The following is a 16,368-nucleotide window of genomic DNA, read 5'->3' on the forward strand; positions in this document are numbered from 1 at the left end:
AGTTCTACTCAAGCTTCAGTGCACAGCTGATGAACACACAGCTCTAGTGCGTATGTGTGTGTGTGTGAGGGGAGTTCAGTATGTGTGCTGGTATTGTCAGCAAGAGCCCAAACCTACACTCCAAACACCTGCTGTAGTATGAATATGCTTTTCCACTGGGCAGTGCAGGATGGCATAGTATGATTACCAGTCTGAATCCAGAAATATGTGTACCCTGGTCAAGGAGTATCTGTGTCCATTTCAAATCACATAACACAACCCAGGAAACTAGACTTCTCTGGAGGCTGTGTAGTGTGGTGATATGATTTCCCAGTAGTAGTAGTAGCAGCAACAAAGGAGCTTAATTTTCTGATTTACCCCTAAATTTGTTTTACACAAAGAGTGAGTGATTGTGGCTAGCACTAGGCTGCACTATGACTGCAGGACATGGAAATACGATGTGACGTTTGCTACTAAAAGCTGTCATCATCTGCAAACACTTCTTAGTACACTGTAAGGCAGTTAGTGCTTCCTGTTCCTTGAACAGTTTTTTTCTATATAGGCCTACAAAGTGAATAAATATAATTCAATTAAGCCAATCATTCTACATGTAAGAGGCTGAGGTTTGAGCCCAGCTCAGGAGCACACATCGTTGTGCTAATATTAGACACTACTCCTAATACGTGTAATGTATGAGCATGTAGAATGTAATTTGACCCGGTCCATCATGGCAATCTTTAACAACATGTTCATCATGGATATTCACCTCACAATGATAAAAATACGATTAATCGTGCAGCCCTAGCACCTTTTCTAGCTCCACTCATATGTCCCAGTGTAACCAAAGTCAGCACGCTTACTCAGGTATGGTACAGTTCACTTGCCAGTGGAAAAACAACAAAATGTGTGATCAGTGAAAAAGCGCCTTAACACAATGCAGAATGCTATGGTATAAGCCAGGGGCTCTAAGCAAGCTGAAGAGTTGAATAAGACACAAAAAGGCCCAAGTGGCCTCTCTGTTTAAGTCAGAAAGAAGCATGTAGAGGCTTTTAAATATGCACCAAGATGCCAGGTTAATAGGGACAACCCCACCACCGCACTATTAGTACATTCCAAGAAGTCACACTGCATGTAAGAAGTGTAAATCAAACAGACCAGTGCTTCCAGCTGGTGTTCAACTGTCAGTGTCAGAATTGGCAAAACAAGTGACTTTGAACATAGTATAGTAGTTGGTCTTAGGTGTGCCAGCTGTAGTATCTCCCACACAGCTCTCATTCTGGGCTTTCCAATCGTTTACAGAGAATGGTGTGACGAAAACAGCTTGTGGATCAGAGTGGTCAAAGGAAGATGCAACAGCCAGTCACATTTTGTTGTGCAAGAGGTCATCACAGAATGAACCACTAATCAAACTAATCAAACAAGTCTACAACTGCTGAAGACTGTGAGGTGCTGACACAGAACAAGAAAGAACTAGAAAGAACTAGAAAGCATATCTTAAGTGGGCACAGGAGCAAAACTGGACTGATGAGGAGTGAAATAAGTTGCCTGGTTAGAAGAATCCAGGTTCCACGATGTGTTTATCGCAGAAAGGTTCTAAGGGGACCATTTATAAGTAAACATTGGTATATTATACATACCATTATGCTCCCCAACAGGTTCTGGAACTGGTTCTGAAAGAGGCTCAACAGTTGGCTCTAAAATGGTCTCAGGAGAAGATTCTGAAACTGGTTCAAGAGTGGATTCTGAAAGTGATTCAGGAGTGGGCTCTGAAATTGATTCTTGGGCAGGTTCTGAAACTGGTTCTGGGACAGGCTCAGAAACTTGTTCTGGGGCTGGTTTTGAAATTGGTTGTGAGGCTGGTTCTGAAATTGGTTCTGAAACTGGTTCAGGGGCTGGTTCTGAAATTGGTTCTGGGGCTAGTTCTGAAATTGGTTCTGAAACTGGTTCAGGGGAAGGTTCCGGGACAAGTTCTGAAACTAATTCAGGGGCTGGTACTAAAACTGGTTCAGGGGCAGGTTCTGAAACTGCTTCAGGGGCTGGTTCTGAGACTGGTTCAGAGGCCTGTTGTGAGATTGGTTCAGGGGCCGGTTCTGAGACTGGTTCAGGGGCTGGTTCTGAGATTGGTTCAGGGGCCAGTTCTGAGACTGGTTCAGGGGCTGGTTCTGAGACTGGTTCAGGGGCTGGTTGTGAGACTGGTTCAGGGGCCGGTTCGGAGACTGGTTCAGGGGCCGGTTCTAAAACTTGTTCGGGGGCCGGTTGTGAAACTGGTCCAGGGGCCGGTTCTGAGACTGGTTCAGGGGCTGGTTCTGAAACTGGTTCAGAGGCCAGTTCTGAGAATGGTTCAGGGGCTCGTTGTGAGACTGGTTCAGGGGCTGGTTCTGAAACTGGTTTAGGGGCCGTTTCTGAGACTGGTTTGGGGGCCAGTTGTGAGACTGGTTCAGGGACTGGTTCTGAGAATCGTTCGGGGGCCGGTTGTGAGATTGGTTCAGGGGCTGGTTCAGAAACCAACTCAGGAGCAGTTTCTGACACCAACACAAAAGAAGGATGTGAGTCCAGTTGGGGGGCAGCTTCTGAAACTTGCTCAGAGACAGATTCTGAGACCAGCTCTAGTACAGGTTCTGGAACCATCTTTTCTGGGGTGGGTTTGAGCTCTGGTTCTGGGACAGGCTCAGAGGTGGGCACTTCCACAGGAGCAGAGGCTGGGATGACTTCAGGTAAGGGCTCCTCTTCTGGGGCAGCCTGCAGAAATCACACAAGGGACAAAGAATTGTGCCAGTAAATACTATGGTCAAATTAACAAACATTTAGATATACACTGAGTTACCAGTTTATTAAGTGCATCTACACTGAATTGCCACTCACTGGCTATTTCATCCACTATGCCTGCCATTACGGTACACCTTGTAGGTACAAAATTACTTACTGTGATACATATAATAAACCAGTAGCTGGTGTATAACACATCATGTATTCTGAATTAGTGTTAAGTTTAAAGGTATTTCAGAAAAATATGATTACGTTTAGAACTGCATTTTAAACATTAAAAAAAACTTCAATTCTGATTAAATGATTAAATGAAATTATATGACAGAGCAGAATTTTTGCAGAGATGAGGCTATGTGAAGAAGCTAAAAGAGTGCATTGTTACATAAAGGTTATCAGTTTTGGTTCTTATAATGATCTACCTAAGTAAATTTATTTATTTACTATCTTAATGTGCTCTTATCTGGCACTATATCACACTGGGTTTCTGAGATCTATATGAGGAGAGCTGTCATTTGCAGTCTGTTGTTGCTTCCTCCTTCACTGCTGTCCTCCATCACACACCTGTTTTCGATGCCAGCACAAAGCCTCCACCCTCTAACCCACCTCAATCTTTCCAGTTTTTCTCTGGCCATGACAGCTCAGGGCTAAAATTACAGCCACATACTGCAAATGTCCACTCTACTCAGCGTCAGGAGGTTAAAAGGAATAACATACAATTCTGACAATGTTAAATAATTATTAGCATTTTTTGAAGACTATTTACCCATAAAAGATGAGCTGAAGCCTTGAGTAGTCTCTCTGCCAGCCTACAATAAGAAAGCACTTGTCTCTGGCTTCTGTCACAAATGCAGCAACTGCTTATGGCAGTTAGCAAAACCGAGTAACAAGCCTACGGTTACACAAGTTAAAATCACTCATGTGTCAAAAGGCCTAGACAGGAGGTAAAACTGATCATAAGGTGAGCCTGGTAATATAAGAGAATAGTTCACATTTAGCTTGACTTCTAGAACGTTTAGTAACTCTCACGTCAGTTTTATCAACTTCAGAACAATTGAAGAAATAAATTCAGCAACACTTCCGATAAATCCTGTATTAATAATGCATTACAGATGCATTTATAAGGCCTTATATGGCATACATAATACCTAATAAATGTGGGTATGAGCTTGTATAATTGCTGGTAGTTATAATTACATGCGTAACACTTTATAAAGCAAGAGTATACAACTTCATAAAGTCAGGTTCTATAACACATTATAATATCTGTATATAATATTCTTATAAACAGATATTATAATGTTTTATGGAACCTGACTTGATGAAGTTATATACTTCATATATGCCATATATGTCATTGAATGCTTTAAGTGAGCGGAGATAATCACATATAACTTTAAAACTTAAGTCATTTGTGTTCCTATCATTCCATATTGAAAAATAAAAGAGTATCTCAACCCTCATCCTGTTTTTTAACTTTCTGAGAGAAAACTCAGGGCATGAAGTGAGCAAAGCTAGCTTAAGGCCCTTGCTAATGTCAGCTATATTCATATAAAAGGCAGCTGTCATTTACTGTTGTTATCTACTGGCTAACACATAGCTCTCTGTGCTGCTAACCATTTAGCTTTGGTTACTAACTGCTAACCGTCTAGCATTTGTAGCCACTTACCCTAGCATTACAGTTTACAGTTAGCTAAAAATAAACAAGCTCAATTAAATTCACACTGCGTATAAACGCTATGCTTAAAACATTGAAGCTGTGCCAGGTCCACCAAAAATTGGAATAGTGTGTTAGAGTGCATTACAACATTCACATTTAAAATATTCTTTTGAACAGATATTATGTGTTATAACACGCAACATCATAGAGTTATTTACTCTTGCTTTATAAAGTGTTATGCATGTCACAATAACTACTTCTAAACGATTATAACGATTTGGCATTTAGCCTCAGCTTACCAACAGATGGCAGAGAAACGGTGTCTCACATAACTGCCCACTCATGTGTGTGTGTGTGTGTGCTTAAACACTGTAATCCTATGGCACCATCTAATCTCAGTACTGTCTGAACAGTGGTCACCCAGCCTGCCACTGAACTCCTCAGCTATTAAAACATCCAAGAGCTTCAACACTGTGCACACCACATCTACATACTGAATCCACAATCCAGACAGGATTAAGGAGAGAGGTGTTGTGTCTGACAGAAAACGGACTTAATCTTTGGGCTTTTGACAGAGCAAAGATGTGGCCTTTTGATAAATGCATCCCTTTAACGTGCCATGTAAGCCATGAGTCCTGAAAACATCTTATGTGGTGTTAGCTGTAGGATCCTGTCAAATAAAGAATAATGTTGGTCATCTCAATTAAAAACTTATTCACACCAATTACGATTTTTGAGATTTCTGAGAACACAACATAATTTTTTTTGTATCATTAGGTCATAAGTTAGCATCATAACTTTCTGTGCTCTGCCACAAGTAAGATCAGCTTTTCTGTCACCACCTCAATGCACTCTTATTAACATCACATGACACAATGGGAGTGTTTGCTACTTCAGGCTAGATTTGTTACAGGATGGGTTGGATTCATTCCTTTTTTCTCTCTGATATCCATTCCAGCATTTTTTGCTGATATCTGATATTTTCTGTCCCAACACTTGGTTTCAGATCTGTGCCACCTCTAATAGTGATAGTTAAAGATATGTTGATATTTTACTTATTTTGCACTACTTATATTCAACAAAGTCAAGCCTGTGAGTAAATGGGCCAAAGCATGTAGCCTGGAAAAAGGCCACTGAATACATTCTACATACACAAAGCCTTCGTGCTAGTTCTGGTTTACGTCTCACAGAACAGGCATTGTGTTCTGTGCAGTGAGTAGGGACAATGTACTGTCAGTGTCTATCTGCCAAGATGACGTATCCTTAGAGACAGCACCAACAGAACCAAGAACGCAAATGGGGTGTGTATGTGTGTGTGTATAAATTTCACCATATTAGAGTTCAATTGCATCAAATTTTGGCACCTCTGACTATTTGAGACTGTAACAGTATTATACTAAATTATAATTAGATTCAAAATACTGCACTGCTTTTAATGCTTTAAAAATACATTAGAATAAAACTTAACATTCAAACATTTTTGAGGGAAGGTTCAAATGAGAGGGGTGAGGGGGAAGGGTTTAAGAACTGTGACTATTTTTATTTGTTTAGGAAAAAAAATAGATAACAAAGTTAACTCTGAAAACAAAGAAAAGTTATGACAAGAAAAAGTAAAATTATTAAAGTAAAAACTACTTGTAGGTCACTGTTCAAATGTAGGCTAATTTGTGATATTGGCCATGTTAAGTAATTTATAGGATTTTTAGGTGTATTTCTTCCATTCAAGCTCTTGGGCATGCCAGCTTGAGTGTACACGGTCATTAAAGCAAAATATGACATACCCAGCACTAAGAAATTCAGAAAATGTATTTTTAAAATATTATACTTTTCAATCAAATGATTATTCTGATAATATAATTTGTAAGGAAACTGTTTGTATTAAATTGGAAAAGAATCCAAAATAGAAGCATTTTCATTAGTGATCTCAGACTTTTGCATGCCACTTAATGTGTGCGTGTGTGTGTATATATATATATATGTTTTTGTCATAATGTGAAAATGCATGTTGCCCTTTACATTGTGTCTAAATTTCATGAAGAATGGACCAAAAGAAACGGCCCAAAATGACTTGGAAAAATGGTTACAGACTTACATTAAAAGTAAAGTAGCTCTTTCCTTCCCCTGTAAAGTTCTCTTTTTGGAAATTGGAGGTTATACATACATACATACACACATATATATATATATATATACACACAACCCCAATTCCAAAAAAGTTGGGACGCTGTGTTTAATGTAAATAAATGTAAATAAAAACAGAATGCTTCCTATTGGTGAAAGGTCTAGACTACAGGCAGGTCTGTTCAGCACCTGACTCTTCTTCTGCAAAGCCATGCTGTTGTGGTGGATGTTAGTGTAGTTTAACATTGTCTTGCTGAAATATGCAGGGCCTTCTTTGAAAAAGACACTGTCTGGATGGCAGCATATGGTGCCAAAACCTGTATATTTCGTTCGGCATTAATGGTGCCTTCACAGATATGCAAGTTACCCATGTGCACTAATGCTCCACCATACCATCATGGATGCTGGCTTTTGAACTGTGTGCTAATAACAAGCTGGGAGGTATTTAGTGTGGAGCATGCAGTGTCCATGATTTCCAAAAAGAATTTCAAACTTTGATTCACTGGACCACAGGACACTTTTCCACTTCGCCTCAGTCTATCTTAAATGAGCTTGGGCCCAGAGAAGGTGGCAGCGTTTCTGGATACTGTTTATATATAATTTCTTCTTTGCATGATACAGCTTTAACTTGCATTTGTGGATTGCACAGTGAACTGTGTTTACAGACAATGATTTCTGGAAGTCTTCCTGAGCCCATGCAGTGATTTCCAGTACATAATCATGCCTGCTTTGAATGCAGTGCCATCTGAGGGCCCGATGATCACGAGCAACCAATACTGACCATCAGCCTTTTCCCTCGTGTACAGGGATTTCTCCAGATACTCTGAATCTTTTGAAGATATTATGTACTGTACATGGTGGGATATCCAAAGTCCTTGCAATTTTACATTTAGGAACATTTTTCTGAAATTGTTTAATAATTTTTAGATTCAGTTTTTCACAGGTTGGTGAACCTCTGCCCATCTTTGCTGCTAAAAGACTCTGCCTCTCTAAAATGCTCTTTTTATACCCATTCATGTGAGTTACTTGCAAATTACTCCTTCAGCTGTTTTTTATTAGTACCACTTACCTTTCCAGCCTTTTGTTGCCCTGTCCCAACGTTTTTGCGTTGTTGCCATCAAGTTCTAAATTAGTTAATGTTTTTCATGAAATGGTAAAATGTCTCACTTTCAACATCTGATATGTGTTCTATGTTCTATTGTGAATAAAATATTGGTCCATGAGATTTGCAAATCATTCCATTCTGTTTTTATTTACATTTATTTACATTTTACACAGCGTGTTTATATATATATATATGGTATGGATGTGGTATGTGTGTTGAGCAGTTACGAGACACAGCAGTGCTGCTGGAGTTTTTAAACACTGTGTCCACTCACTGTCCACTCTATTAGACACACCTACATTGATGGTCCACCTTGTACATGTAAAGTCAGAGACAATAGCTCATATGTTGCTGCAGTTTCTGTTAGTCGTTCTCTGGTCCTTTGTCAGTGGTCACAGGACACTGCTAACAAGACCCTGCCCACAGGACACTGTGGCTGGATATTTTTGGCTGGTGGACTATGCTTAATCCAGCACTGACACTTAGGTCTTTAAAAACTCAACGGGTTTAAACACTTCAGTCTCTGACCTACTTGTACCAGCACAACACACACTAACACACCACCAAAAACACGTCAGTGTCCCTGTAGTGAAATTGATCTACCACCCAAATAGCACCTGGTCTGTGGTGGGCCTGTGGGGGTCCTGACCACTGATTAACAGGGTAAAGCTGGGATAACAAATTATGCAAAGAAACAGATGAACTACAGTCTGCAGCTGCAAAATTACAAAGAGCACCTATATGGTAAATGGAGCTGATAAAATGGACAATACGTATAGATACAAGATAGGTGTACTCAATAAAGTGCTCAGTTAGTGTATATGTCTTCCATTCAAAAGTAAAATATAGAGCATTAGCTCTGCAGTACTACTTGTATACTAGTACTACTAGTGTATGTAATACTAAACTATTGGTGCCTCTCAACATTCTCTTTAAAATGCAAAACTATCCACAGAAATTGCCAGTGACATTTGCAATATCAGGCATTATGTTGCACTAGCTTTGGCAATACTGCTGGCAGCAATATCTTACTAAGTCGGCTTAGCTAACTTTGTGAGATAAGCTAACTCACCAAGTTAAGCTAAGCACACCAAACAAGCTACAGCACTGCCAACTGCATAACAACAATAATCAAAAGAAGATGGGAATGTTTTTTATAGGATGCGAATACTGTTTACTGAGTGTTGGTATCCCTCCTTTGCATTCCCCCTCAAATCAGGCCCTGTTTCTGATGCACTTCCCTATAGGTGCTTCAATATAGGGAAACTTGGCAGAGTTCAGAACAGTCCCACCCCCAAGGTTCTCTCTATGGTGTACACCTGGGGTTTGAATGTCTGTTTGTGTGCATTTTAATTCCTTTAAACATATGTCTGAAACTTTCCAGACATAATTAGTTAGTGAATTTAGATACTTTTAAGGTGCACCTGTTGTTGACAAAGGCATTTAACTGAGCACAAACAGCTTGTATAATCTCCACAGAAAAGCAGTTACGAATAGAATGGGACCCTCTGTAGTAGCTGCACAGAGCATCAGCCACAGGGGTACAAAGCTCCCCAGCACAGGGCTGTGGGAACAGTGGAACTCTGTTACCTGGAGTTACTATAGCTCCATCTAATACCATTGGGATCAGCTGGAGTGATCCGGAACTAATCATCCAACATCAGTACCTGATCTCACTTATGCTCATGCTAATGTGGCAAAATCGATCAAATCCTAACAGCAACATGGTTCTCTTACTGCAGCAAGAGGGGGAACAAACTCCCAATTAACACCCTTCATCTGCAAAAACGCTGCATAGTTTATCCAGCGTTTCTTTCAAATGATGGGTATTAATTTTGAGTTTGTTCCACCTCTTGCTGCAGTAAGGATGGATAGTGAGTCAAGTACAGGGTTGGGATAGCTACTGAAAAATTTGTAGTTAGCTACTTTGTAGCTACTTTCCCAAAATTTGTAGCTACAATTTAGCTACTTTTCCAGAAAAAGTAGTGGCTACTTTTTAGCTACTTTTTGAAAAGTAGTGCACTATGTACACTAATGTTTGTGTATCTCCACCTGACACACCAAACAAGCCCAACTGTGAACAAGACACTGCATTTAATCATGTGCCAGAAAGAAACATACAATTGAAAAGCTGCAAATATACAAAAAGATCACCAAAAAGTAAGCTTAAGTGTAACCAACAATCAAACTTACACAACCAAAGGTGTGATGTCTAACAAAAATCCTTTTCCAAACAAAAATCAACAAAAATAACTGAATACAAACCAAACAACTTTGTGCAACGCATTGTCAACTGTTGAAATAAAACTGCTCCAATTTAAACATTTCAGCACAATATGTACAGACATGACATTCAGAGTCCTTCGTACTTCAGCAACACTTCAGCCTCAAAATCCTCATCAGTGATCCTGGCTCTGTTTGGGGTAAGAATCAGGCCTGAACTGTGAACTGAGCTGTTGCGGCTCCACAGCAGAACTAGATTTTTAGGTAAAATAACATAATCCTCCTTTGCTGTAAAATCATTATAACGCACAGTTCTAACAGTTTTCACAATAAATGGTCTTAAACGCTGGAGTTAACGCATAACTGCTAATTCACCAACCTTTAATGCTGAAGACTGACGCGCAGACTGCTGGTCACGCAGCAATGCAAACAACGAAATGGCAAAGAGAGAGATTTAAGACGAACATCTGTAATTTGGAGATGAATGGACTTATTTGCATTTGTAAGCACTCAGCTGGTTTCCTGAAACGTTCAATCTGCAACAAGTCGTGAGGCTTCTCATTCACCAGCTTCTCATTCGAATTTTCCTGTTCCACCTTAAATGGTGCAGAAGTATAATCTGGCGCCTCAGGCACCATTTAAGGTGGAACGGGACAATTCGAACAAGAACCAGGAGAATGAGAGGCGACTTCAACCTCGTAAAAAGTAGAACATTGAGAGACACTTTACAAGAAACTCGCGGAGAAACTTCCTGAGATGCGAGAAAAGCGGCTGTAGCTGAGCTAAAGGTTAAAGCAGAGCAAAGTAAATCTACATATAAGTCACAGAAGTGGTGTCTTGTTTTGTGAACATAAGCAGAATGGACAACATTCACGACTGGAAATGTTCAAGAACACCATTCTCCACCCTGTCCTGAGAAGCACTTCTGTTCATGTGAAGGTACTCTTCTGGGCACAGGGAGAAGGCCTAGCCTGGGTGACAAAAAATAACACTGCACATTTTCGAATTTGGTATGTAAAGAAAAACAGAACAACTATCAACAATTCAATCAACAAGTCTCCATGTGTTCAAATTGTTCCACACCCACACAAATCATCAACTTTTCACCACTGGGTGATATTTAACTGCTTGTCACAAAGTATGTCAAAAAGAGAAGTAAAAGAAGCTGGCCAAGAGAGAGAAATTCCAACACAGGCAGGTCAGAGGAACACTTGACCAATCAGCAAGAAGGACAACAGATTCCACAGCAGGCAGCTGTTAGGAGCGCAACAGAGGAAGACAGAGTTAAGGAATGCTCTTGAGGACTTTCCCTTTTCAGACCTTCTCTTGGTCAGTACATCCAATACCCAGTGTCTCTAGCCTTAAAATAACACAAACATTTCAGCCAGTGACCCCAACCACCCCACTGGAGCCTGTGATCTACATATAAAGGAAATGTCCAAAGTACAAATTCCAAAGGTTATGTGTTTAAACATGTTAATAGTATCTGGCCAAACCCAAATATGCTAGAGAAGGTGGGGGATAGGGTTCCTGTTGCCATTGATTCTGAACCTGCATCTTGAAAAAGATCTGCTTGCCAAAACTGGTCTCTGTGTATTTTGCTCCCACTTCCTCATGCTCACACTTTGCCTTGTAAGGAAGGCAGCAACTCTGGAACACAACAAACTTAAAGAGGTGGGCTTAGGGAGGTGGGAGGTGGGGGCAAAAAATGCCAGAACAGCAGCTGAGTGATACACATGGAATGCACTTAGGATTGAACTGTTTGGAGTGAAGTAATGTCAGGCATGAAGCCAATGTGGCTTAAAGAAAAATTCCAATTTTAGGATGTAGCTCAACCTTATTTAATAAAACACTAAAAGAGGTAAATAATCTACAATAATCTTAGCTTTTTTTAACATTCTCGAACAACATTAACAGTACTGAACTTGGCCCTTTGGTAGGCCCTTTGCTCAAAGAAAACGGAATGAAGACTTAAAACTAAACTTAATTTAGTGGTTTTGGGAATTGATGGTTCTATACAAGGCACTGCCCATAAATGTTTGTTTTCAATCATCCAGGTCACTGAACTGTACAGGCAATTGGACTTCTGGAAGATTACTTCCAGACTCCATTCTGCTGTAAGGCTCAAAGTAGTGCTAGTTTATTTTATGACTGTTGATCGGTGTATGCTGTTCTGGATCTTCATGCTTCAGATTCACAAAGTACAAAGGTAAGCGAAATTCAAGCTAGTGGTTCAGACTGCTAACTCGTACTTTTACGATGGAAAGGAGAGAGCAAGAGGGAGAGAGAACATAGAAACCTGAGAGCGCCTTACAGGCAGAGTGCCTCAGTGACATGTTAAAAGGTCACTGATCCAGATTGGGCATTCGTGTAATGTTTGGGGGAGAGCTGAGTCAGGCCAAGAGGTCCACTCCATTCTCTGAGTTTGATGAGTGAGGCAGGCCAAGAGAAGCCCATTACACAATCAATCTCCAATCTCTGACACAATCCAAAATAACACACATTACAGACCTCCCAGGAACTGCAGAGGCAAAAACAGCACTGTGATGATAATAATTTAACTGTTTCAGTGAAGGTGTCCCATTAACTACGTTTTCTGAACATGATGCTATAATTAGTTTTGTGTGTTTATGTCTGTATCTTCAAAATGCCTCTGTAAAGGTAATGTTTCATCTCATTCATTCATGTTATCAATTCTGAGTATAAGCATCTGCTGACAGTTATGGACAGCTGCTAGCCCATGCTTTTTCAAAAGCGAGAGCAACTGGTCCACCATACAAGCCAGGGTTGTCAAACTCAGGTCTTGCTGAGCGTAGTGCTTTCCCTTCCTCTAACACTCTAAAATTAAGTCATGGAGGCCTTGCTAATTCGCTGGTGCACTGAATCAGGTGCTTTAAATAAGGCAAAATATTAAACTCCGCAGTGCTGTAGTAATCCAAGACTGGAAACTGATACCCCGAATATACGCCATCTACCATGGTCATTCACTAGAGCAGTGTGGGTGAGGTAGTAAAACTAAGCGCAATATTGCATAAACATGCATGCAACTAGGAAATGAGATTATTCTGTTATGTTACAGAATGTTAATTTTACTAACAGAAGTGGTAAAGAACAGTCAGTGGCCAACTACATACTGCACATGCATGTGCCTAAAAGTAGAAAGTAGCACGCACTATGTGACCAACATATACACCAAAGATACCCAAATGACGTTCTGGTCTCACCCAACATTCCAGTATGCAGCCAAGCTACAATGAGAGGAAAGAAGTGAGCCAAGCCATGAATATGCAACATGAGGTAGCTACTATACACATGGTGATGTGAGGCAAGAGGGTCAGAAAGAGGAGGAAAGTTCCTCAAATCCCTTATATGGGCCATGCGGAGTCTGATGTCAAGAACAAATAAACATTTAGCATCAGAGTAGCATGGGTTAATATTTTGCAGCCCTATACTTTGCTTAATTAAGGCATTTTGCATACCTCTCCCTACATGGCATAAAGTAGTTTGCATTTGACAATGCTTTCTGAAAGTGCTAATCCAAGCCCAAAGAAGCAAAGTTATTTTACCATAGAAGAGCAGAAAAACCCAAGAGCTCAGATAGAGGTTGTTGTATGAGTGCCATTCAAGCTTTCGGGTCAGCTAGGCCACTCATAAGCTCTGCCCTCTCAATGCAGACATTTGCAGGAGTGCTCCCGCTCAAGAGACTCCAAACACAGTAGGGCCTCATTTAGTATCCGGCAAAGAAAACTGTTTCTCAGTCTAATAACAGTGGAAGTGAAAGAAACAAGAGGTGCTCTGTCTCAAACTTGAGGCAGAGCATAGTAAAAATGCCTCTTTTTCCATAATAACCAGAATGAATGCTGCACAGAGCTTGCAGCAAAGACCAGCGAGCACACGGATCTTTAGTTACGGCACAAGAAAAGCGCAGGTTCCTGCAAAGGGCTCAAATCAGAGGTGTCCTGGTCCAGAAGTGCCGGACTCCTGCAGAGTTTGGTGACTGTCCTGCTCTACCACACCTATTAAACCTGGTACGTAACTATTGAGTTCTATCAGGTGTGGTCTAAGGCCCTCCAGTATCAAAGCTGGACATCCCTGACACAAAGATGTAATACACAAAATGTTAAAATTACAAAAGAAATCGGTTCCAAATCGTCATTCATCATCAAATCATCAAAATTATGTGACTCCATTTTTACACAGTACAGTCATGTGCAAATGTTTGAATATCCTTTTGTTGATTTTCTAAATACCACATCCTCTATAAAGAAGAAACATAAATATGGCATATTTCTTCTTAAAAATATTTAATAATAATAACTTAATAATATTTTCTCAAATTTTGCACAAGCCACATTTTATGTTTTTCTCCAATATGTAAAATTCAGAAAATAAACAGTAATTTCCAATGCTTTTCAATGTACTATAAAGGATGTGTATACTTATTTTCACTTAGAAAATCAACAAAACAGGTAATGTGACCAGGTGCACACAAACTTTGGCATACGACTGTATGTCCTGCTTGGCTTGCCTATCATTATTTTTTATGCCAGCCTATGCACTTTCTACCCTCACATGATGCCTTTTTTTGTATATAATATATCATAGCAAGGTGATCTCCACCTAAGTGTGACCTTTACATTGCAGACTGACTCTAGGTTTAAAAAACAAGAGAGATAAGGAAAGTTTCACTGTTTAAATGTTTCTAATCTTTTAATAACTCGCAGTGATCCATCATAAAGGGGTTATTTATACCAAAAATCTTATAATTTTGTGTGTTCGTTGATAGGCCACATCTTCACATCACTCATGTACCTGCATACCTACATAAAAACTACATAAACCTACACACATTAAATAATGAGAAATTTGTTTTATGCAATTATTCATGCTTTATATAAACACATATGTGACCATGATGCCTAAATTGTTTGCTTCTGTGTGTATACACCCACTAGTGTTGCTCAATTATGGCAAAAATCATAATCACGATTATTTAACATGATTATCCATTGATTGATGGATACATCATGCCTTTACTGATCTTTTCAAAAAATCTTGTCTTTTTAACTGTGGATTTCCTTGAACTTTAAACATAATTCAACTGAAAAACAAATTTAAAACAGTAAAAAACCTAAACTGATCAAATAAACAATACAGAAATACATCATCATCATCTTAAACTGGTTAATCCAGATAGGGTCGCAGTAGCAGTTGGGAGAGCAGACAATCCCAAACGACCCTGTCCCCCACAACTTCCTCCAGCTCATTCTGGGGGACCCTGAGCTGCTCCCAGGCCAACTTGGAGACATAATCCCCCCAGCGGATCCTAAGACGACCTTGGGGTCTCGTTCCAGTAGAACATGCCTAGTAACCCTCCACTGGGAGGCGGCCAGGGAGCATCCTAATCAGATGCCCGAACTGGCTCTTGGCACATGGAATATAAATACACACACACACACATCTTCTGAGCCACTTATCCTTCTGGGTCACGGGGGGAGCTGGAGCCTATCCCAGCAGTCGGAATATAAATATATATTCAAAATATATATATATTAAAATAATAAATAAAAATAAATAGATCAACTATGCTGTAGTACACTTTCACAAGCTACTTAATACTACTAAACATATCTAAAGAATAATAAATAAAATAAATTACACCAAATGGACCATCAATTAGTTTAGGCTTTTTGGAAGGGGTGAAAGCACACTGATGTAAAGGAAAGGGGTACGTAGATTTATAACACAATACAAAATGAGAGCATCATTATGAAACGCAAAGCAGCACAATAATCATTTTATCTTGACTGTCCTGTTTCCATAATTATTGGAAGCCAAAATCATACTTGAAAATAAAATTTGATTAATTGACCAGCCCTAACACAGACACACACAGACACACACGGACACAAACACACACAAATAAACAATAAAATTATATTAAATCAACTCAATCACTGTCTTCTTTAGGGGACTCTATTAGGCTAATTCAACATTACTGTATGTTAAATTAAAGTATCAGTTGAATTCAGTGCATTTTACAAGTGGGAGCATCTTCTTCATGTCATTCTATTGACAGATCATGAATATTTCTTGGGACTGATCTGAGCTGGTCCTACATTTTATGCAGTCCTACAACCACGCCAATAGATAAGCCCAATGATTTGACAATATGACACAAAACATTTTTGAGAATCAGTACACTATTATGACTAAGATATATACTAGATATAGTAAAAAGGCAGTTATACACTGCCTTTTTACTATATCTATTACACTACAAACAATCTCTCAGTAGTACGACTAGTTAGAGAAGCAGTATGTGATTTGGGAGGCAGCTCATTTTCTGAGAGAAATGGCGCCTGAATACTGAAAAACTGATTATGAAAAAAATGCAATAAACAGGCAAAATGATTGCAATTATTTCTTAAACTGGTTCTTATTTTTCCTCTTGAGCATTCAGATGAGTAAGGAGGCGTGGCGCACAGTGCCGTGTCAGTTATCACGTTTTACATTG

The 16,368-nt window shown here is 39.6% G+C and overlaps 1 protein-coding gene across 5 annotated transcripts in view; it reads right to left on the reverse strand.

Moving 5' to 3' along the window:
- si:ch73-366l1.5 (FILIA-N KH-like domain-containing protein) overlaps window positions 1-16,368 on the reverse strand; it is a 30,717-nt gene that overhangs the window by 13,003 nt on the left and 1,346 nt on the right. For all 5 annotated transcript variants that reach the window (XM_036590100.1, XM_036590103.1, XM_036590102.1 and 2 more), the window contains exon 2: window positions 1,617-2,718. In XM_036590100.1, coding sequence (XP_036445993.1) covers window positions 1,617-2,718 — 1,102 coding nt within the window. The remainder of the gene's footprint in view (window positions 1-1,616; window positions 2,719-16,368) is intronic.

The sequence above is a fragment of the Colossoma macropomum genome, unplaced genomic scaffold, assembly GCF_904425465.1.
Source record: "Colossoma macropomum unplaced genomic scaffold, Colossoma_macropomum, whole genome shotgun sequence".
In the NCBI taxonomy this organism is placed as follows: Eukaryota; Metazoa; Chordata; class Actinopteri; order Characiformes; family Serrasalmidae; genus Colossoma; species Colossoma macropomum.